Consider the following 24,658-nt stretch of genomic DNA (forward strand, 5'->3'; position numbering starts at 1 on the left):
CCATGAATGATGTTTGGAATCCAAAGAGTTATCGCAAGGGTGGAGGGAGATGAGTCTGGAAGGTAAGATAGAGTGCGGTGCCCACCATGACCACTAAGCCATCTAGCAAATTACCATCCTTTACAGGAGTAACTCAACTGGTGCAAAAACCACCTTCTATGGGGTCAGGAGGTGAACAGAGTTGGGGGGTAAGGCTTGACCCAAAGGAGATAAATAAACGTGTCATACTTTTTATATTAAATAAATTACTACTTAAAGGAGGGTTAAAAATAAAACCCTACATCTAAGATATGTATATTACTTTTCCCCAAAAGACAAAATATCAAGCTATTCTTTATTTTGTTGGCAAACATGTCAAATGTATTTGCATTTCTGTGTCAAAAAGCAAACTGCAGTCAAAACAGATGTAATAAGAAATGGCAGTATACCTGAAGTTTCTACCCCTTCTCTCCTTCTCCCAACAGGCTAAGAATATCCCCACTTCAGGGGCTTCACACACATTGTTCTTCAGACCTCTGCACCCTTTCTCAGATGGCAGCCTTCAGCCTGTAGCTCTCGGTGTCTCCCACCCTGTCTATTGGCTCTGACTAGGTCCCCCTTCCCACCACCCTTGCCCCGTGGTTCTCTGCTTCAGCCTTCTTTGTGCATTTCAGGACCTGGAGTTTTGTAATTTCTTATTAACTTGTTCCTTGCTACCTGCAGTGACTTTTTGTCTCACGTCTGTAAGCTCCGTGATGCAAGAAGAATCGTCTGCTATTTTCAACACTGCACAAGTCCTAGAACAGGACTTGACACATGATAAGGATTCAATGACTATTTGCCAAATTAAGAATTTTCAAATAAAATGATAAATTGTCACACATGAAAGTTATACCTTTAAATCAAGAAATCAGAATTTTAAAATTTCCTTGGGTCAGTTCCTACGCAAAGAATGAGTACAGGAGGAAAAGGCAAGCATGCTTAAAAATGTTTCCTAAGGAAATATTTAATTAAATAAGAATTGTGTATAGTTATATTTAGTAATATATAACCATGTAATTATATATTAATATACAACTTACACAATATAGTTTCAACATTTATTTTGCTTAAATTAAAAATAATTCCTTTCTAATACTCAAAGGGTTTATCTATATTTTCCTCACTGAAGAATATGTATCTTTATATAGAAAATATATTAGAAGGATAAAAGAAAAGGTCCTGATGAAACTTCCTTCTATTTTATTTCTTTTCCATTCTTCCATCAAAAATAAGGTAGCAAAAGTACCCTCAAATATATTTTTCTTGCAGATCATTGAGGCTTGCATATCACGGGAAACTCACAAATGTCAAGGGAGTAGCCAGGGTTACAAATGTTGAAATAGACAGCTCAGATGTCTTTTTCACTGGTAAAAAGTTTACCCTCATCCTAACATTCACAAGTGTAAAGCAAACCTTTCTTCATGACTCATATGATTCAGAACATTTATTGTTCATATTTATAAAATAATCCACTGGTTTACCTTTAAAGAAAACACACTAAGTTTTCATCATCCTTCATATTAAAATAATCCTATCTAGAAGAAATGTGCTTATTTACTCAAATAGATGGCAGAATTGGAGCTCTAGCTGGTGAAAATTGGGTTCTAAAAGATATTCAGATGAAATTAGGGGAGAAGCAAACAGGTTAAGTCACGATAACATGACCTTCCATGGAACAACAACGTTTAAAACAATCCAATTGGTCTTATAATACCCAGGTTTTCTGGACAGGGCTCTAGGCTAAAGTGGAAAATTAAAGTCCATTTTCTTAAACAGCTTCAACACTGGTCTGAAAACATCACTGTCCCCAAACTCCTCATTAGGAAGTCTCTTCTCTTATAGCTCTATAATTTATCTACCTTAGAACTTCCATTCTGATCCTGCTCAGATATTTGTCTTCTTGATTCTAAGAGCTGGTAACTCCAATTTCTATCTGTGACAAGGAGTGGCTTAAAAAAAATACAGTTCTAGCTTTTGTTTAAAGAAGCATTGAAACTTTTGGTCATAAATCTGCAAATGTGTGGGATACACACACCCTCACATAGATATACACCTAAAACATATGCTTCTCTTACCCATCTTTGGAACAACAGGGAACTTAAAATAAATACAGCTGGGCACCGGGAATATAATGTGCTGGGCAAACATATACTCCTATTAACGTAAATACATTCTTCAATGTTTCCTGCAGAGCCCACTTAGTGATGAAAAGCAAGCCATCACCGTTTCTCCCACGGAAACATCCCACATGCTCGCCAAACAACCTCCCCTAGCAACTGGATGCCCAGCCGACTGGCAGAAGGAACAAAAGCCTCTGGGCTCCAGCTCAGGGGTGAGTCGCCTTCTGAGACTCTGGTCATTTTAAAGGCAGCACCAGAAGGTCTTGCTGGGCACTAGTTATTTCCAGAAAAATACGTCCGATGAGGCAACTATTCTCGTCATCTGTCTATAGTAACTGCTTCTTTTGCCTCGTGTAATTCTTGAGTCCTTGCATCAAGACTACCACGTATGGGGTTGTCTGCCAACCCCCCTACTCCGATGCGTTCCTCCTTCTCTGCGCCCCGCTCCTCGTCCCAAGAGGCGATCCCTAGACCTCAGAGTGACCAGTGCTGCCCGCTAAGCAGCTTTCTGGTAAATCTCAACCCAGCTGGCTCCCAACGCAAACACACTCCCACTCACTTCTCTCGCACCAGCCCCCGCCGAGCGCCTGGCGGAGATCACCACCCTCCGCCAAAGTCTGAGAGCCCAGCGGGTTTCCAAGAGCCCTGGAAACCCAGAGAGGCCAGACCCAGAAATTTCTGGCATCTCCAAGTGGACTGGAAGCAGCCGGCGGGACCCAGAGGTGTTAGGGGAGGTTCCTCCCCCCATCCCCTGTCCATCGCCCCAACATTCCGGAGTCAGACTCTGCGCCCGGAGTGGCAAGAAGACCAGAGAGAGCAGAGACTCTCCCTGGGGGTCAGCCCACATCCGCCTGCAGAGCTAGAGGCAGCGGTGGGAATGGGTCACCCTGCGGGCTCCTGGCCGGTGGAGTTTTCAGTGGCTACAGGTTGCCAGAGAGCCGGTTCCCAGCTCCCGGGGGCGGAAGGCGCTCGGAGCGCTCGCAAGGGAGACTTGCCTGGGAGGGGAGGGGGGGGGGGTGTGCGGGGGTGAGATGAGAGATCGAGGGCGGGAGGGGAGCCCAAAAAGGCCCCACACAGGCGGGGAGATGGGAGAGGGCCGAGGGCGCGCCTCCCGACAAGGACCCCCTGCACAGACCTTGGCGCCGCAATCTGCGCTTCTTGAGGCCGAAGATGCGAACTTTGGAGAAGATGTCCACCAGGTTACCGTTGCAGAGCCCGCGGTTCTTGCTGGGGCTGCTCCGCCTCCTGCTGGCGGACGGCCGGTCCCAGTGCTGCTCCCGCGCCTGCCGCTTCTGGCGGATCAAGCCGCTGGCGATGGCCGCGGCCATGGTGGCCCCGGCCCGGGTCCGGAGGAGGGAGGCACGGAGGGAAGGGAGCCGAGGGACCCCGGAGAGGGACGGGGAGACGCAGACGGCGGCTCGCCCTCGGGGAGGCGGAGAGGAGGGCTGGGGACAGGGCGCAGGGGCGCTCAGTCCCCACTAGGACCCATCGCCCTCTCCGCGGAGTGCGGGGCCCGGCGCGCAAATGCGCCCGGGGCGCGGCGGGAGCCCGAGGTGGCGGCCGCGTCGGAGCCGGGAGTGGGGCTCGGGGCTGCGGGCGCCGCCGGTCACCCCGCGTGCAGCCCGAGCCCTCTCTCCGACGGGCAGCCGCCGCCACTCGCGCGGCCTCGCTGTCCGTCCCGCCTCCCGGGCGCGAGGGCGAGCTGGCCGCCTTCTTCCAGGGCAAGGAGTGGAGGAGCGGCGCCCGCAGGGTCTCCGCGTCGGTGCGTCCAGGGCGCGCCGGGCAGGATTCAGCGCCTGACTCGAGCTGCCCCCCGGCCGGTGCCGCCGCCACTGCCCGCTCGCGGATTCTGCCGGTGATTGTCAAGTGCTTTGGAAATCAGCATCTGGAGAGAGCAATCTTCTCCCAGGAGATCTCTAATCAGAGCGCTTCGTTCCCACCCCACTCCACTCCCCTCCCGTCCCCCCCTCCCCTCCTAGGTCAGTCTTCAGAAAAAAAAAAGGGGGGGGGAAGGGGAGATACAAGGATGACTTTGAAAATATTAATAATCATATAAAAGAAAGCCCAAAATGGGTGGCAGGGGGGTGGGGTCCTAAGAGGCTGAACCAAAGCAGGTGGAATTGAAGGAATGATCAGCGCGCTTTTTCTTGGATGAAAACTCGCAGGTGTCCGAGGCTCCCCGGGCTTTGCGAGGGTTTCTGGATCTTAACGTGCCTCCTGGTCCACGGAAACTCGCGGGAGCGGCTGGAACGCGAGGTGGTTTCCGCCCTCCTGGCTAATCCCTCCAGCTCCGGAGCCTCTCCACCCCGGGAAGGAGGAGAGGGGAGGAGGGAGCTTGGGAGGGAGGCGAATGTGTCCTGAGAAGGGAGGCGTCTCCACTCCCGACCTAATCCACCCAGACTCGCCGGACTCTCCCTTGGCTAGCTGCCGGGAGAAGTAGGCTTGCCCTCCTGAAACCGTAGCAGAGCAAGAAGGAGGGAGGAGGGGAGGGGAGAAGACCCCACCTCACCACCCCCACCCCCTTCTCAAATTTACTCTGTAGCACTGGGAGGAAGAGACGGCTGCAGCTGTCGCTGCTACAGAACAGCAGCGGGGACGGAACATTGAAGAAGTCAGCACAGAGTATTAAGGGCGGGGAGGGTGACACAGTATTCCAGCAACAAGAGAAAGCAGCCAGACCGAGGGACACTCCAATTAGAGCTGCTGTCCCTGAGTAGAGAGCCAGGGAGCAAAGCGGATGAACTGTGTCTGACATTCAAACACAACAGCTGCTGCCTAGTCTCCCTGATTTCCTGTCTGTGTCCCAACAGCAGTTCCGTGTTGGACGAGCGAAATATGAAGGCCCAGGAGGAGGGGAGCAAGTGGAGGGCGCCCCAGAAAAGGAGGTTGGGAGAGAAACCATTCACGCCTGGGTGAACGCAGATCCATGGTTTCTAGGATACACTCGGAGCGTCAGAACTAGGAGTAGCTTGTGCTCCTGTGGTTTCTCACCTTTCCCTCCTTCCTTTAGGCTGCCTGTCATTCCGGGAAGGCAAAGAAAAGAAATGGGCAAACTAGACGTCTCACAATCGGGTGTGAAGAATGAGGAAAGAAAACTCATTTGGTAATTGCTGCTTGTAACAATCGCTTCTCTGGTGGCTGCTTTTAGAGCCGGGAAGAGGACAGCAAGCAGCCTGGGAGCAGTTCTGAACCAACACACACTTTGTCTCAGGAATAGGCAGACCTGCAACCAGGCAAGTGGGAGAAGTTCAGACAAGGGCTGATGACAAGGAGGCTAGACACCTTCTGTTCTACGGAAGAACTTACCCACAGTCTCACCACGGAAGCAATTACTGCTCAGCTGTTTCTCGTTGTATTTACAACATATTTACTAACAAGTCTCTTCAGAGGAAGACACTTTAATCTAAAAGGAGTATGTAGATTTCAGTCCAATGCAGATCAAATTGGTTTTAGGATAATGTACTAATGTTTAACATTAAAGAGCATATTCTGTAAGCTGACTTTCCCTACCTTATTGTGTTTTATGCACACATGAAATCTATCTAATAGCCATGATTATTAAAAGGAATATGCATGAGGAATTCTTCCAGAGATTTGCAATCCTTAACCAGCTATGAGATAGGAAAAGTAAAGGAAAAGGGTGTGTTGGCTATTTTACTCTCTGCCTACCTTTTCCTCCCTGTGTTACATGTCTTTGTTCTCATCTTTTTACACTATGTATTTAGTGTTGCCATGCTCCTGCTGAAAAAGGAAAGGTCATTGGCAGAGATGGATACACCTAATAAAAAGCTATTAAAAATGCACTGAAATAAGTCGTATTGAACAGAAGAAGTAGCTTCTCCTGCCTTCCATCATTGAAGAGTGGCTATTTGGACATTTCAGACGTTACAGATTGCAATTTCCTAGTGACTTTACAATTAAAGCAAACATATTTACTTATAGTAATGAGTTTTTCAAAGAAGCAAAATGTTAAGTATAGTAACCTTTTAAATATAGTACAATTGCCCCAAACAACATAACCCAGTTCGCTTTGAAAGCTTTTTTTTAAATCCTTGTAATAAATGTGTCTCGTATAATAACTTGAACAGAAAAGCTTCTTATTATTAGAGTTGTGTTAATTATTTTCTTTCCAGGCTTTTTCTTATAATTCAGTCTTCTCTACAAGTCTCTGGATTGTATAATCCAAGGGAAGGTTGGTGTTTTGGTTTCTTTAGACCCCTTCCCCTCAACGCCAGCCACCTCCAGACAAGGGTGCGATTCAGCACCGCGGACAGAGATTCTGCCCAGCCTTAGCGCTGAGCCAGGAAGCAAGTTCCCTGAGCGTGGGAGCGCCTCCGATGCTCTACCTTAAAAGCAGCTTTCCACTCCCCACCCCGCGCCACCCAAGGCGGGAAGGAAATTAATCCTCACTGCTTCCACTGGCATTAATAACCCACCTTGGAGCACAAAGCCTTTCAGCTTTTTGATAACCGAGAAATACTCTTTTTTTCCTGATGCATTCCGACCCCTGGCGCAGCGGACTCCTCAGTCTCAGGGCATCTACGCAGGATTGTGGATTTCACAAGCCTTAAACGGAGACATTTCTATCTTGTGTGGTTTCCTGTTTTAGCGGAGCAGGGGTTGGGGGCAGCATTGGGAGAATCCCCGTCTTTTCGCTTAATCCATGCGCTTTCCTTTTCACTTCCCCAAAACACTGTTTAGTTGTTTACAGATGGAGGTAATGAAAAAAAAAAAAAAAACGCAAGAGAGCCATCTGCTGTCTTAAACTGTGATAAAAGCATGTGCAAAAAAAAAAAAAAAACACACACACAAAAAAAACCAGGGTGAAAACCGTTCAGGACAGGTGAACACAAATCCATACCTTGCTGTGATTCAGAAAATAATTTCACACTCATGAGGACCTCCTTGGTGTCACTAATTTCACATTTGACTTTACAAAGGCAAACAATAAAGTACTGCTGAGACAGCAATGCCTCCTGACCAACCTGTCAGGAGTCTGAACTCTGATTTCAGACAGCCGCGTTCATTTCTTGCCTCTGCTCCATCCTGCCTGTATAAAGATCTCCAGTGAGTTGCTTTATTCTCCTTCAGCCTCAGTTTCCTTATCTCTAAAACTGAGATGATAATGAAATCTCCTTTTCAGTTCTTGCGAGATTAAAATTAATAAACAATTGTAAAGATCCTTGTCCAGTGTCTGGTAACATCCTCGGTGCTTAAAAATGACAGCTATTATTTTCATTGTCTTTCAGATCACTTATTTCTATCTTGGAAATTCTGTTCCAATTTCCATGGCTTTTTGGTGTCAAAATATATGTAACCTCGTGTATATTTCTCCACCTCCTAAATAGGTACACAGAAAATGATTTAAGTACTCAGAAATGTAAAAATTATTCTAAGTTTTGGGAAAAGAAGTTCAAGGTCAAACCTTAGTTCACAATTGACCAAATCTATGAACTTAGCTCTGTAAGCCTCTTTCCCCACTCATTGAATAGTGATGTTAAAAACATTTCCCTGCCTCACAGAGAGCAACTCGTGTGCCTGCGAGAAAACAATTCTAACACTGCAAAGTATCACACAAGCATTAGTTCATTGGAAGCTGATTACCAAGTACTTCCCTGTGCTCACAAGTCTCCAGAAGATGCCAGGTTCCCTTTGGCCCTTCTACTTTGCATATGTTGTTCCTTCTGCCTGGAACATTTTTATTGCCTCTTGCCCACGTTCCCCTTGGCAATATAAAACAGTAGCTAAAATCACAATTGGAGTAAAGCAAACGAAGACTCTACTCTGCACCCTTGAGCGATTCATCTAAACCTAAGTTTCAGTCTCCTTTGCTGTAAAATAGTCATAATAATGCAATAAGGTCACTATGAGGATTAAAGGAGAAAATGTGTATAAAACACAGCAGTGCAAACTCAATGTGCTCAGCCGCTCAGTTGTGTCTGACTCTTTGTGACCCCATGGACGGTAGCCCACCAGGCTCCTCTGTCCATGGGATTCTTCAGGAAAGAAGACTGGAGTGGGTTGCCATTTCCTTCTCCAGGAGATCCTCCCAAATTCAGTGCCTGATAGCTCTCGGTAATTCCTTAAATCCTCACTACTCGGGTCTTCATTTCCTCAATGACCAAGTCCTACCTTGAAATTTCTATGAAGATGTCTGATAGGCATCTCAGGCTTAACTTGGCCAAGACTACACTCTCACTTTCCTTTCTCTAACCTGCTTTACAATGTCCCGCATCTCTGCAATGACATCTGCCTTCTGCTTGTTCTTCTGGCCCAAAACTTGGGCATTGTACTAAGCTCATTTCTTTCTTCAGGACCTTTATGCAATTCCTCAGCAAAATGCATTCACCCTATCATCAAAATAGATCTACAATATGATCACTTGCCACTGTCTATGTTGCTACCTGTCACCATCATCTATTGAACTGGTACAGTAGCGACCTGAGTGGTCCCTTAAGATTCACCCTTGATCTTTAATATGCCCTCAACACTGTGGCCAAAGTGTTAAAGGTATAAATCCTATTATTTGATGCCTCAATTCACAATCCTACACCTACGCTTTGTGAAACCAAAGTCGTCACAGCGTCTACAACGCTCCAGATGATTTGTATCCCTCATCTACCTTCGTTTGCTATCTGTTGTCATGTCTGCTTCTCTCTTCCTTCACCAGTGGCTGATCCTCACCCCACCTGGCATGCTGCGATGGAAGGGTTTCCATGCAGGCTCTTCCATTTGATTCGCTCACCCCCTTCAAAATTTTGCTCACTGATTATCATCCCAGTTGAGATCTTCTCTTACAAATCTAGCTACAATAGCAACTGCCACACAGTCAATCCCTTCTTCCTTCTACAGAGCACTTACAACTTTAAAAAATTCTATGCATTTTTATATATGTATTTTAATACGTATCTTATTTATTTGGACTATCTTGCTGTCTTCAAATACAAATGTAAGAGGGAATGTATTTTGTGCCTCATTTGTCAACGGTCACATGTCCACTGCTTAACACGACACAAGGCAAAGTAGGTGCTTAAAGAATTAAGAGGTTGGATACATAGACAGCCAGACAGTTAATACCAAATAAGAGGAACAGAGAATCTCGCTTAGCCCAGTCTGTCAAGGATAAATTACCCCAGGATGTTTGATCTGTTTAAGCACCAAGAAATCTAAAATTCCATTTGGAATATATACAACCTCAACCTCATAAATAGGATGCACAGAGAGGTCTTCACATTTTCTCTATCACTTAGGCTTCACTTAACGTGACACGTAGTTTGAGTTCTAAATTCCAGCCGTGATTCCCAGGGCTTACTGTAGGGTGTGAGGCAGACTCCGCTGGGATTGGAGAGGACAACACTACTGATCTCTGTCACTCATCCCTGCCAACACCCTGGCTGCTCCTTTCAGGTTGTCCTTTAGCTGCTATGTCACCTGAGTCTTTGCAACCCAGCTTCAGGAACAGCAGCCCGCCAGGCGCCTCAATCCATGGGATTTCCCAGGCAAGTACATTGGAGTGTGTTGTCATTTCCTTCTCCAGGGGATCTTCCAGACCCAGGGATGGAACCCGAACCTTCTGCTTGGTAGGCAGGCTCTTTACTACTGAGCCACCTGGGAAGCCCTGCGTTCCGTTTGCCAATTGACAATATCACCCATTTTCAAACTTGTTACATCAAATCAGTCCTTGGAAGCTAGAGGAAATATAGGTTTGAATCATCTATAAATATAAAACTAAATAAAGTCTAAGGGAGGAGAGTATATAAAAAAGAACAGCCTTATTGACACTGATTTCATTATTAAAAGAGCCTTTCCCCCCTTGCCTTCAGAGTTTTTGTTATATTCTAGGTTATTTTGTTGACTAGGTTGTTTAAATATATGTTTTTGTATGGTTTACGAAAAACAAGTACATTATCTCAACTTCAAATAAACAAAAAAGTCTAAAAATATATTTTGCAATACTGATGTCACTATTAAATGCAAACCCTTCTTATTTTCACTAACTGATAGTCTGCCTATGTTTTATTCATACATGCCACAGCCACAGACATCATTTCTATGTGACCAAATTCACCAGATCTAAGAAATTATTGACTTTAAGAAGCATCATTTAAGTACCAAATAAAATAAATTTCATTAAACCATATCATGTCATAAATCACAAGGTGTATATCAATTTCAGAGATGTTTATACAAAAAATATTTGCATGGTGGAATCAATGAAATAGGATATAATGGCACTATGTAAGTCTACGAATGGGAGTTCTACCCTTATTAACTGTGTCATGCTCTGTATTTTGCTTAGAAACATCTTACAACTTTGGATTAAAAAAGATTTTAAGTGCTTCAGGGAACCTGTGTTCAAATTAGTTTCATTATTGTCATTGTTGTCTTAATTCCCTTATCTCCCAGTGGGTCTGAATTGGAAGGCTGGTTAGGGTAGAAACAAATATTCCTCACATATTCTCTGCTTATTTATTTGATCATCTCCACACAATAATTGACTCACTCCATTTTTTCACATGGTTTGCTTGGAATGTCAATCACTTGTGAACCATTTCAAGTTAAGGATAAAATATGAGGGCCCAACACTGTTTCACAAATAAATTATTATAAATTAATTTGGGGTGAGCTTGGGTATGTCATAAAGGATATATCAGCATTTATGTTTTTATTCTTTATTCTGGATTAAATAGGTTCTGTTTGAAAATGTGTGAGATAATTCTGAGAATTTAGTCAACACTAATGACCCTTTTTGGTTTTCACTCATTTGGAAGAACATCAAAAAGTAATGTTAAGATGCACTTGGGACACAATTTCAGGTAGTTAATTAAGAATGGTGTGTATCCATTCGTTACAGTTCAAGTTCAAAGTCTTATTTTTTCTGTGATAGTATTATCGATCTTTATTTTAGATTTAAAAAATAATCTAAATGAATGTTAAAGTGTTTTAAATTAGATTTCAAGGAGTAATTGATTATATTAATGTTATAATAGCCTCCTTGATTAATTTTGCTGGATATATTTATTTCTAGTAGGGAACAGATTTCCATCAGTTAAAAAAACCTGGAAGGCACTTTATTGTTGCTTAATATTTTGACTCAATAAAGAAAAAGTGGAAACTATTGGTACTGAAAACTTTTGAACATTCTTCACTATAGAAGCAATACCAGATTGATATGAGCAGATGGCTTAGCTTTATAAATCTAATGTATTTTTTAAATCTGACTAATACACTATAAAAATAGTCTAAGTGGTTTCCAGTCTCCTATATTAAAATGAACCTGAAACATACATAGCATTCATTTCAGAACTGAAAGTATTGACTTATGCTTCCTCACTCTAATAACATCAATTTAACCATTAACCAGTGAACTGGGTTTTTGAAAAGACTATTAAATATTTCAACAGAAAAAAATATTATTTAGTCTTAAAAAAATGAGAAATGAACTTGAATTTATATCGTCAGTGCAGAGAGTCTGTACACATATGATATAACCTTATCAGAGTATTACATTGTAACCAATTTCTATTCAATGATTACTACAATGGTCTCTTCCATTGCTGTGAAAGGTTCTAGGTTAATTATGTTCTTTGTATGTAGTAATAAATGTGAGTAAAAGTCATTCAGTCATGTCTGACTTTTTGTGATCCCATGGACTATACAGTCCATGGAATTTTCCAGGCCAGAATACTGGAGTGGTTAGCTGTTCTCTTTTCCACGGGATCTTCAACCCAGTGATTGAACCCAGGTCTCCTGCATTGCAGGCGGATTCTTTACCAGCTGATCCACCAGGGAAGCCCAGTAATATATGTGCACAGATGCACATGTTTATATTTGTGTTTAGTGATATATGGGCTAAACACAAATATGAACATGTGCACCTGTACAGACGTGCACACGCATGCCTGCACATGCATGGGCCCACACACATGTCTGAATTCCTGATGCTGGTAAAGATCATCAGAAGGCATCAGGGATTTCTGAACACAAGTGACTTGCAAACTCCCAGTTTAAGAATCTCAAAACACTATTTTCATCACCACCCCAAGAGTGTAGTTACAGTTTTGAAATTTTTTTTCAGTAACAGTTAAATGGAAATTAGGAATAAATTAGAATGTAGGTTTAGGTCATAATTCTTTGAACACAGATTGAGAGTATGTCTCTCTCAATTTATAAAACACTCAAGTAATATTTGTGTAATAGTCTGTGAAGAACTTTTACATGTACTAAAGTGGGTGTCATGATCTCTGTTTAGGGGAAATATTAAGCCTCACAGATGTTAAATGACTGTTATGTTTACAGTGCTAGAAAGAAAGAAACAGATCTTAAGTATATCCTTTTCCTAACAAGCTACCTTGGATTTAGATTATCTGTGATTCCCCATGAATTTTGTACTAAAGGTAAAAGAATGGTGGCCATATAGATTTTGGGGGTGGCTTCCCAGGTGACTCGGGGGTAAAGAATCCATCTGGAATGTGGGAGACCTGGATTTGATCCCTGGGTGGGGAAGATCCCCTGGAGGAGGGCACGGCAACCCACTCCAGTTTTCTTGTCTGGAGAATTCCATGGACAGAGGAGCCTGGTACACCCCATGGGGTCCATGGGGTCGCAAAGGGTCAGACATGACTGAGTGACTAAGCATACCCATGTGCATTTTTATGGAACCTGGGTTCACAGATGCACAGAATTCATCCAGTTCTCAAAATGACCTGCATCCAAAGCAGGAATAAAAATCACAGCTGTAGATGGAGACGGAGAAGGAAGGAGCACACAGCATCCAATGCTACATTGCTGACTATAAAAGTAATGCGTACTCATTAAAAAAATTGGAATATAAAAATAAAGGATAAATAAAATCGCCTCTAATCAATGGCTGGATGGCATCACTGACTCGATGGACGCGAGTCTGAGTGAGTGAACTCCGGGAGTTGGTGATGGACAGGGAGGCCTGGCGTGCTGCGATTCATGGGGTCGCAAAGAGTCGGACACGACTGAGCGACTGAACTGAACTGAACTGAATCTTGACATGAAAACTTGGGTGTATTTCTTCTGGTTAAAAAAAAATCATTTTACAGCAAATTTTGCTTTCATTTTTTTTTGCCACAGTTTAGTGACTGAGAAGATGCAACCGATGCAAAAGCCAGTGTATCAAAGTTCATACACTTTCACTACATGACCTGGAAGTCCATCAGAAACTAGTATATCTACATGTCTCTAGAAACTCTTTAAACTCAAGAGATCAGTTCAGTTCAGTCACTCAGTTGTGCCCTAGTGTTGACCTCAGGCTCACCCAGATAACCCGGGATCATCACCCATTTCAACATCTTTAACTTAATCATATCTGCCAAGTCTCTTTTACCATGTAAACACATTCACAATTAGACGACTAGTGATAAGGACTCAGACATCTTTGGGGAGTGTATTATGCAGCCCAGCATGCCTTGTTGTAGTTGTTTAGTCGCTAAGTGATGTCTGACTCTGCGACTCCATCGACAGCAGGCACCTCTGTCCTTCACTATCATCTGGAGTTTGCTCAAACTCATGTCCATTGAGTTGCTGATGCTGTCTAACCATCTCATCCTCTGCTGCCCCCTTCTCCTTTTGCCTTCAACTTTTCCCAGCATCCGGGTCTTTTCCAATGAGTTGGCTCTTCACATCATGTTGCCATGCCTACACTCCATCTAAAGCACATGGAAACAGAGCCCTGCCTACCATTTGATAATCACACCCCAACCTCACAGCTATGGACAAGATAGCTGCTCCAGAAGGCCAGTTTTTAAATGAGAGCACTGTTTCATACAAATAAAATTTTTTTAAAAAGCACCAGCTGTTTACTTGATTGAATCTGACTAGCGCTGGCTCCTGCAGCCCTGTTGCTTTAGTCCCTGTTCAGAATGATGTCTTGTTATTCTCTGGGCTTCTCTGATACCACCTGCTTACCTGAATGTCTTATGACTTTAATTATTGCATCTCTCAGGAAAAAAAAAAAAAAAGCATAGCAATTCTCAGATGTTGCAGAAACAGAGCCATTTTGTTCCCCCTGTGGGTTGTGAGGATGCATTTTCTGAGTCCCACATAAATCCATGAAGAATTAAATTTCTTGAGTTTACAACATGCCTTTCATTGAGATTTAGGACCATAGAAAGGAGCTGAATAAAACTAAAGCTAGACATGTGATGCAGTGCAAGATGAGATTTACGGCCTGAGGCTATCATCAAGTGAAGGAAATAGATTCAGAAAATCTTCTTTTTTCCCTTTTTCCCATTCCATTTTCATTTTCATTTAGCTGTAGGGGTAGTAGATAATTGCTATTTCCTTTTAGAAATTTAGACTAACTCCTTAGGTAAGAATATGCGTTCCCTGGGGATTTGACACTGACTGCAAATGAAGGGTATCATTCAAGTCAAAGATTTTTAAAGGAACTCAGAAATTTTTCAGTGAGTTTGATATGCACAGAGGAAGGAATTTCAGAGAAAAAGAGTAACTTCAGGCAGAACATCATGGAGAGTTTTAAACTGACAAATTCTGTTCTCTTATTGTCTAAATGCCTCTTAGCTCAATCTTGTGCCCTTTCCCCGCTTTTTATATTGTCACTCACTTTATTTTCCTCTGAGTCCCTACAGAGACTTGAAGCTAGTTTCTAAAGATGAGAGGACCCAAGGCTTGCAAGAATTCTTTAGCTGTCACTCTGGAATAGTGGCCATTCTACTTTGCAGACAAATATATATAATTTTGAAACACTGACACATATCAACACATGGATCTCTTCCCAATGAACAGAGATAAAGGGTCCAGGCAGAATTATGCCTTCCCCAGATGCTTAACTAGTGCAGCCACTTGGGCTAAAGAGGAGAGAACTCTAGCCGTGCTCACAGACCTCCGTGCATCTCCCCCTGTGCTAAGTCGCTCAGTTTTGTCCTACTCTTTGTGACCCTATGAACTGCAGCCCACCAGATTCCTCTGTCCATGAGATTCTCCAGGCAAGAATACTGGAATGGGTTGCCATGCCCTCCTTCAGGGGATCTTCCCAACTCAGGGATTGAACCCATGTCTCTTATGTCTCCTGCATTGGCAGGCGGGTTCTTTACCACTAGTGCCGCCTGTTCAGTTCAGCTCAGTCGTGTCCCACTATTTGCAACCCCATGGACTGTAGCATGCCAGGCCTCCCTGTCCATCACCAGCTTCCAGAGCTTACTCAAACTCATGTCCATTGAGTTGGTGATGCCATCCAACCGTCTCATCCTCTGTCGTCTGTTGGGAGCCAGCGTGAGGAACTCCGCCCACGGCAAAGGTCATGAGGAAGGAAGCTTGGCATACGCAAAGACGTGATCAAGCCTCAGGAAACCCCCTGTTCCCGAGCATCTACCCCCAAAACCAGAGTACTTTACGGGGAGCTCTCCCCCATAACCATTTCTCTCAGAGAAGGAGTTAACTTGCAGCTCCAGTTAATAAAAATTCCTGGGCGTGACAAGAGTGTTTCAACTTACGAACTCTGAAGGTTCTCTGGCCTGCCTGATCAGGCTCGTTCGGCCGCATGTGATTGTTTACAGCCTCCCAACTGTGAGAGGCACAGGATGTTTTAAAACTTTCTAAATACAGACTCTTTTGAGAAGTTAGAAGATCATTAGTATAGTATTAGTGGGTTGATTAGGAATTATATTGGTGAAGGGTTTTTTCTTCATTTGTCGTGCCAATAATTACTGCTAATTCCCTGCCCTGGGTGTGACAAGGATGTCTCAGGTCAAACCTCTCTGCTGACAGACTAGCTTGTGTGACAACCTCTCAACCATAAACAGCACAGAGAGTTTGGAGTATTAGCATAGGGCTTTTTTCATTGATGAGTCAATGATTGCCATCAGGCCTCCATATCCTTAGGCACCTGGGAATATATTAATCAATGTATTTGGAATATAGAAAAGGAAATATAGTAGTTTTTTGATGTTAGCAATACTAGACTTTTTGAATTAATGAATTTTCTCTTTTGTTATAGATCACTGTACTTTGTTATAAATCACTATAAAATCACTATGCTATGTAAAAATGTAACTTTATCACTATCTTAAGACAAAATAGATCTTAAGGGGAACATTGGTGAAGGGTTTACATTTGTTGAGCCAACATTTGCTGCTAAATCTCCATATTCCTGCCCTTATAATGAATATAACTAGCATATAGGAGAAATAAGTATTAACCTTTAAGATTAATCATGTTAAACCTTAGGTTAAGTAAATTCCTTTCTTGATTGTAACTCACTACACCCTCACCCTATAGGAATGCAACTTTATTTGGAGGGTGGCGCCTGATTTAAGAAAAAATCACCCCTGGAAAAAGAAGTTTTCTGGTTAACTGACCGGTATCAGAAAGAGCCATAAAATGTCAGCAGACCTCATGGCTAGAAGATGATGTAAAAACCCATAAGACCTTTGTATAATTGTATATGAAGCACCTGACTGTGACAAGGGTCAAGTCTGCTGACCCCCACGTGACTCTGTATTCATCCCTATGTATAACAAAAAGGTATATAAACAAACCTGAAAAATAAAGAAATTGGATCAGTTTTTAGAAAGACTGATTCTCCCATGTCATTTCTTTCTTGCTCCCCGCTTTCCTGGCTGAATTCCCATCTGAAATGTGGGTACTCACCAAGCCTGCTAATTCTGCTTGGGCTTCTGAGATTGGACTAGGGAGGCCTCAGTGCCTCCTCTCCTTCGGGAGAATGGAAAGACGCCTGTGGCCTACGTAGGTGGTGATGGGTATTCCATGTAAACCAGTTATTCAGCCTCTTTTTCTCCACTAATTTTCCTACTACACTATCCGTTTCTAATCTCTGTCTATATCTGTAATTAAATAAGTTTTTTCCAGGACACTGATTCCGTCCCCACCTTCAAATCATCCTGGATCCACCAGGGCTGGACCCTGGCAACTAACCCCTTCTCCTCCCACCTTCAATCTTTCCCAGCATCAGGGTCTTTTCTAACCAGTCAATTCTTCACATCAGGTGGCCAACATATGGGAGTTTCAGTTTCAGCATCGTCCTAATGAACACCCAGGACTGATCTCCTTCAGAATGGACTGGTTGGATCTCCTTGCAGTCCAAGGGACTCTCAAGAGTCTTCTCCAACACCACAGTTCAAAAGCATCAATTCTTTGGCACTCAGCTTTCTTTATAGTCCAACTCCCACATCCATACATGACCACTGGAAAAACCATAGCCTTGACTAGACAGATGTTTGTTGGTCCGTCAAAGCAAAATAATGTCTCAGCTTTTTAATATGTTGTCTAGGTCGCTCATAACTTTTCTTCCAAGGAGCAAGTGTCTTTTAATTTCATGGCTGCAGTCACCATCTGCAGTGATTTTGGAGCCCCCAAAGATAAAGTCTGTCACTGTTTCCATTGTTTCCCCATCTATTTGCCATGAAGTGATGGGACCAGATGCCATGATCTTAGTTTTCTGAATGTTGAGTGCCACCTGGGAAGCCCATAAAATGGGCTTAGTGGGCCTCTCCAGAGGTTTAGTTCTAGCAGGACAAGTCTCAGATTTGTTCATCTCGGGGATTTTTGAGTATAAACTGGAGACAGCAATTTGACGTGACTTTACACTATGGAGTTTCAGTTTTAGCCCTTGATGCCCTGCTACAGGAGTGAGAGCTGACACTCAAGTCCTGCTTTCCACTTTGCATGTCACTGAGGCAATGATAACGCAGGTGTCCTACTCCAAGACCTTTGCTGTAACTTCTTCCCCGGCCTCCTGCGGGGGCACTGTACCCTCCACCTCTGCAAATTCACTCCCACTGACTCAGCTTCTGGGGATGGTCTCTTTGCCTCCCAAGCACCCAACCACCCCAGTGCAGGGCTCCGGACCTCAGGGCCTTGCCTTCCAAGAGCCTGACACATGTCAACACTTTTTGTTGTTGTTGTTGTTTTGAAGATATACACACTACACTGACTCAATGTACATGAATTTGAGCAAATTCCAGGAGATGGTGAAGGACAGGGAAGCTTGGGATGCTATAGTCTGTGGGGTCCAGAGAGTCAAATATGACTCAGCAACTGAACCAACAACAACAGTGCTATTACTTAAATAATCTGAGTTGTCTATGAATTACTTCATCTGACATTGGCAAAGTCAGCCCCCTTCAGTTAAGATTTTCATTAAAAAAAATTTTTTTTAGACATAAAGGCATATGTCTTCATTTATATAATCAGCCATCATTCATTCATCCACTCAATAAACATATCTACTGAGCACTAACTCTCCACCACTAAGCTTGACCCAGTATTTAGATATTAATAAAAACCAAGTTTACCCTCAAGCAGCTCAGACTATAGGGGAAATTGGCACATAGATAAGTGGGACTGAGTGTTATAGATTCAGAGTGTAAAGCCGGCGCAAGGAGAGTGGAAAGAGAGTGAGTCTAGCTGGTGTGGGTCAGGAAGTGCCTCCTGGAAACAGCCATGTGGCAAGCTGAGATTTAAAAGCAGGTGTTCCACCAGGTACACGAGAGGGGCTTGGGGACTCCAGTGAGGAAGTGTCAAAGGAGAGAAACCCCAAGTTAAGACACAGCTTAACATGCGAATTCAGTGAAAATGGTTTCGTGCACCAAACGTGCCCAGTCTGTGTTGGTGGCAAGAGTATGAAGAATCTTAGCTGGTGATCACATTAGGAGTCATTTGGGGAAATTTGCACCAGCTTTAGAATTGGCTGAGCATATGAACAATATGTAATGATTCATGGAGTATTGTCTTTCCATGTATGTTTGCAATATGAACCACTCGCTTACCTGAGTATTTGCATGTCATCTCACAATGCTCAACTGCTCTTTATCCACACTTCTCTATTAACCTGAAAGCCAGGGTGATTGGAGTTAAACTGTATACAAAATAGGATATGTGTGATATATGTCAGTAAACATATATATACACACACACAGACACAGACACACACACACACATGTTGCTGCTGCTGTTCAGTCACTAAGCCGCGTCCACCTCTTTGTGACTCCATGGACTGTAGCCAGACAGGCTCCTCTGTCCATGGGGTTCTCCAGAGGAATACTGGAGCAAGTTACCATTTCCTTCTTCAAAGAATCTTCCCAACCCAAGGATCGAACCCTCATCTCCTGCATTGGCAGGTGGATTCTTTGTCACTGACCCATCTAGGAAGAACTATATATATATAAACTGAAGGGCAATAGTAACTGTTTATCAGTGGGGTACACTTTTTATATTTTATCTTTGTACTTTCCCCCCAATATTTCACAAGGAACATGTGCTAACTTCATAACCATAAAAGGCTGCCTTTTTTTAAAAAAACAGAGATGTTGATTTTAGAAGGAACAGGAGGACAACACATATACAAAGGGGCAAGAAAGTCTTCACATTTAGCTGAGGATATCATTATCCTAGCTGTGAATGTCATTAGCTGATTAGATTGTTCTTCCTTCTAAATTGCAATTAATCTTATTACTCCTTTTAAGGTGAGAGCATATTCTATTTATATGTAGCAAAAGGCTTGTGTTCAGAATTCTTAAACATCAACATCTTTCCCTTTCTTCTTTGTTATAAAATTTTTCTGTTCTCACGATCACTCTAAGAACACAAACAAAACTATGAGAAGAGTAACATATTTTTCCTTGAAAAATCAAGTGGCAATCTTTAAGACCTCCACTATAGATTTTTGGGGCATGAACAATATAATTCAGGGTTGAGACCGTTTACCAGGTCTGACGTCATAAAGGGCAAAATTAATTTAAAGTATTGGTCTTTTTATGACCTTGCCTTGGCTCCTAGATAAACAGGTCCAATTTTAATTACAACACACTTATGTCCGCATATTCCAGTATTAATGCTGTGCTGATAAACACAGAAAGGCAACTTGGCCACTGGCATATCCAGTTCTCACGATGCTCTCTCTGTATTGTGCCACAACCATTCAGTCATTTTCTTTTTCCCTGACAGGGTATCGTGTGCAAGTATGCTCAGGACTTCTGCCGTTTCTGACTCTTTGTGACCCTAGGGATGCTGCTCTGTCTACAGGCTTCTCCAGGAAAGAGTACTAGAGTGAGTTGCCATGCCATCCTCCAGGGGATCTTCCAGACCCAGGGACCGAACCTGCATTTCCTGCTCTCCTGCATGGCAGGTGGACTCTTTACCGCTGAGCCACCACCCTTCTGCTCAGAATTCCCATAAAGAGGCTTTAAATCACCTAGTCCTGTTTTATTCTAACAACACTGCCCAGAGGATACCTGGTTTCCATGGGCATCCTCCAGGGACTGAGGACCCAACAGACCCAGAGTCACTCTCTCCTTTGCAGGTGGCTTGAAATTTAGAAGGTCTTTCCCAGTATTGGGCCGGAAGCCTGACTGGGTACAGCTCACTGGAATGAAATATGTTTCCCTCTTCCCCATGACCCTCTTTAAGTATTTTATTACAACGCAGGCCCTCACAGTTCATTTCTGTCCCTCTAGTTTTCATGCTTTTAATGACAATGACCCACCCATGACAGCTGTTGCCAAGGTCACACAAAACTTGCAGGGTTTTTTCTGCTCATCTGTTGACTTTTGCTGCTTGCTTCTGGAACTCAAGTGAACCCTTCCACTCTTGACATCTCTGCTTCTCGCCCGTGGCTCCCTAAGTCCTATATCCACATTGTTTCAATGTCAAGTCTTAACACCCATGTTTTCTCTTCGCCTTCCATTGGCAATTCAATTAGTAGTGAACACTCAACTGTCCTTGGCACTTCTTCTGAGAATAGGTTTTGATGTTCTCTTTAGTTGCAAACTGAGACTTCTAAACGAAGTTGCATTTATCTACTTTCTCTAAAATCCTTTGGACTGTCTGCTCACCTCTCCACTCCTCCACCATGTGCGAACAATGAGGGAGATTTTTCCAGCTTCACTGAGTCAGGGACCGTGCCTGCCTTGCCCACTGCTCATGCCTGATGCTCCCAGAGCCTGCCATCATGCTTGGCCAGAAGGGATTCAGCGACGAGTTGTCCCATAACTTTGGAAGATAAATTTGCTCCGAGTAAGCTGGACAGCATGCTAATGGCCATGTTAAACCTTTGGATCAGAAATGTACACTGTAGAGATGTGTGGAGCCCCGATCTCAGGGTCTGTGTCCTTCACTGGGGGGTTCCCATGTGGCACTAGTGGTAAAGAACCTGCCCGCAAGTGCAGGAGACATAAGAGACCTGGGTTTGATCCCTGGATTAACAATATCCCCCGGAGGAAGGCATGGCAACCCCCTCCAGTATTCTTGCCTGGAGAACCCCATAGACAGAGGAGCCTGGCGGGCTAAGTCCATAGGGGTTGCAAAGAGTTGGACACGACTGAAGTGACTTAGCATGCACGCATGCAACCTTCGCTGAGCAGAGGGTCAGAAGAACAAGGTTGATCCAGCCTGACTTTCCCTATAGACCCTATGTCTTCTTAATGTTATTTCCTATATAAATTAGATTGCTATTTTAGCCCAGTGGATCTCCATAGTTGCTGTTCATGGAATCACAGAGGAAACTTTAAAAATATCTCTGGGGGGTGGGGGTAAGTCCTAAGTACAAGAACTGTCGCTAAAGCTCTCCAAAATCCACTACAAATACGGTATTATATAAATGATCAGAACAGTCCATTACAATTAATAGTATATCTTTTCAAAGATTTTTCAGAAGCATATTATTTGTGTCATGTGTCAACTTATAACCTTGCTTGCAATTTTTCTCTTAGCATATGGGGAAAAAAAAGTCCTTTAATGGAAGACAGTCTGGCCTTTATTTTGAGCCCATTGGAAAAGAGGCAGTTGTTCTTTCCATGACTTTTAAAAAGGAAATCATAAATACATAAATAAGCCATATCATCCCAGAGCAAAATTTGGTTCTTGGATCTCTAGTAACTACCAGCTGAGTTAAAGCAAGCTACAGGCAAGTTTCCTAAAATGAAAGAGTTATTTGTGTTGTTGTTTCTGTAATTGAAATTAGTCAATAAGTTGCCCTTAGACATTTTTGTTAAGCTGCTTCTTCTTCTTCTTTTTTAATTACAATAAAATAAATTTGAAAAATCACCTAAGAATTCTAAGGGCAAGAATCAGATTCTAAAATTCTAGTTGAAACATTTTTCTTCAGTGTTTAACATAGGGGAAAAATTTAGAAGGAAGAAAAAACTGTAATCAAAAGGTTTTGGGGTCAGTGTTGCCGAGGATGAAGAGAGAGAAATAGAGGAAAGATGGGACAGCTAACTAACTCTCGTGACACCCTGAAGTCCTGGTTTCCCTCTTCTGTTTCTCTTTCCTTTTCTTTTCAAGTTCTTTTCAGCCTTAATTTTTCACTGTTATCCACCTCCATCTTTCTTAATTAAGGAAAATAAATGGCCATGAATAATATTGGTGATATTTTACATATTTTCTTATTTTTATTCTAAACGCTGAGTCATTTCTATTTCTCAAAACCTGTTCAAACAGATACATTAGAGCTAACCAAAACTAACCCAAACTACTCCTTTTCCTTAAAACATGGTTTGTATGTGTTTGTGGTCAGAACTCACTCTCTGCACACCTCTAACCTCCCATGGTGAATACAGCAAATGCTTTAATAGCAATAAATCAGAAATTGACTAATATAAGATTTTCAGATTGCCTTGCAAATATGTATGTTGATTGAACTAATTGAACTAATGTTACTAATTATACCTTGGGGTATTTACCTAATTAGCTTGTGGCTGTAGTTTCACATATTATTCTAATCTTTGCAATTTAAGTAACTGAATACTAGTCTATGTATTATTATGGCTTTTATGTACATAAGTATGCATCAGTTCAGTTCAGTTTAGTCGCTCAGTCGTGTCCGACTCTTTGCGACCCCATGAATCGCAGCATGCCAGGCCTCCCTGTCACCAACTCCCGGAGTTCACTCAGACTCGCGTTCATCGAGTCAGTGATGCCATCCAGCCATCTCATCCTCGGTCATCCCCTTCTTCTCCTGCCCCCAATCCCTCCCAGCATCAAAGTCTTTTCCAATGAGTCAACTCTCCAGCATACGACATACACACTTTTTCTTTTTTTTTTTTTTTACAACTATGACTCAGAGTAGAGAATATATTTCAATTTCACAAGTAATATACTTTGGATTCTATTTCTTGGTAGAGCATGAAGCTATAAACGTCCATATCCAACTTGGTCAATATTTCCAAGTGATAATTTTTCTAGTTGCAAAAGGAAGGAGAAGAATTGTAAGTGCTTGCTGGTTTCAAACTTTTAATTTGCTTCATCACCAAGGCAAGGAAGTAGACCTCGAATAAATCAGTGATTCACTTCAAAGACGGAAGCCTTGACTTGATAAATAAATGCAGCAGCAGGAAGCAGCCTCCACTCCGCAGTGGACCGTGACGGCGGCTGATTCGCCAACACACGGCAGAAGGAGACAACGCAAACGCCCAGCAACAGGAGAACCGGCAACAAACCGCGGGCGGTTTACTCACGCACACCCTGCAGGACTCCTTCCCAGTCACAGAGACCCTCAAGTCACCGGCGCGCACAGTTACAAAGAAAGCTCAACAACACAATGCTGAACAGTGAAAGAAGCCAGACACAAACAAGTACAATCGTGACTCCATTTAAAAAGTAGAAAACGTCATCTCTAGACATCTGAAGAGTCTCTGAGGTGAGGGGTTGACTGGAAAGGAAAGAGGGACTTTCTGCGGCGATTGAGATGCTCTTTACCTTGATCTGAGTAATGACTGTAGGGATGTGTACATTTGCCCAAATTCACTGAGCTGAAACGTCTGCAGTTACTTTGTGTGTGTAATACTTCAATGCTTAGAAGAAAACAAAGTAACAATAGCAAAAACCGCTGCTCAAAGGAGTCTGGGGCTTCGCGTGTGATGCTAGTGATAAAGAACCCGCCTGCCAACGCAAGGGACATAAGAGAAGCGTGTTCTATCTCTGGGTCGGGAAAGGTCCCCTGGAGGAGGTCAAGCAACCCACTCCAGTATTCTCCCCGGAGAATCCCAAGGACAGAGGAGCCTGGCGGGGCTACAGTCCCTGGGGTCGCAGAGTGGGGCATGACCTTGAAGCCACTTAGCACACAAGGTAGCCTAGTGGCGGCTCTGCGAACCGCAGCTGATGGAGAGTGTCTGGAAGGCTGCACTGCCCACCCTCTCTGCTGTTCTCTGTTCGCTCCATGAAAGAGCCTGTGGCAGTCGGTGGAGACTGGAAGGCCAGGTCCTCCCGCAGCAGGCTGTCTGGTGGGTGGGCCGTCCCGCGTTCCAAACCGCGACGAAGGAAATCTAGCTCCAGCTTTTGTGATAGGCTCAGGGAGATACAGACACACTTCACTGAAGTCAACGAGGAGAAGAGAAAAGGCACTTATTCCCAAAGTACATTTTAATAAAACATTTCCTACTAAAGTTGAAATGATCATGGGAAGTTCACAGCCCATCACTGCATAAAATTAGATTTAGGCAAATTGTGACTCAACTGATATGAGACCAGCATCTTCCTTTCCACCCCTTCAGAGTCACTTCGAGCAGCCA

General features: G+C 43.3%; 1 protein-coding gene across 2 annotated transcripts in view; it reads right to left on the minus strand.

Annotated features, from left to right (window-relative positions):
• Window positions 1–24,658, minus strand: part of FGF14 (fibroblast growth factor 14) — a 649,969-nt gene that overhangs the window by 162,097 nt on the left and 463,214 nt on the right. Inside the window, exon 1 of one of the 2 annotated variants that reach the window (XM_069602442.1) lies at window positions 3,277–4,457. The exons of the other annotated variant lie outside the window; for it this stretch is intronic. Coding sequence (XP_069458543.1) covers window positions 3,277–3,469 — 193 coding nt within the window. The 5' untranslated portion in view covers window positions 3,470–4,457. Of the gene's footprint in view, window positions 1–3,276; window positions 4,458–24,658 lie in introns of those variants that run through there. 2 annotated transcript variants of the gene reach the window in all.

Source organism: Ovis canadensis, chromosome 10 (assembly GCF_042477335.2).
Source record: "Ovis canadensis isolate MfBH-ARS-UI-01 breed Bighorn chromosome 10, ARS-UI_OviCan_v2, whole genome shotgun sequence".
In the NCBI taxonomy this organism is placed as follows: domain Eukaryota; kingdom Metazoa; phylum Chordata; class Mammalia; order Artiodactyla; family Bovidae; genus Ovis; species Ovis canadensis.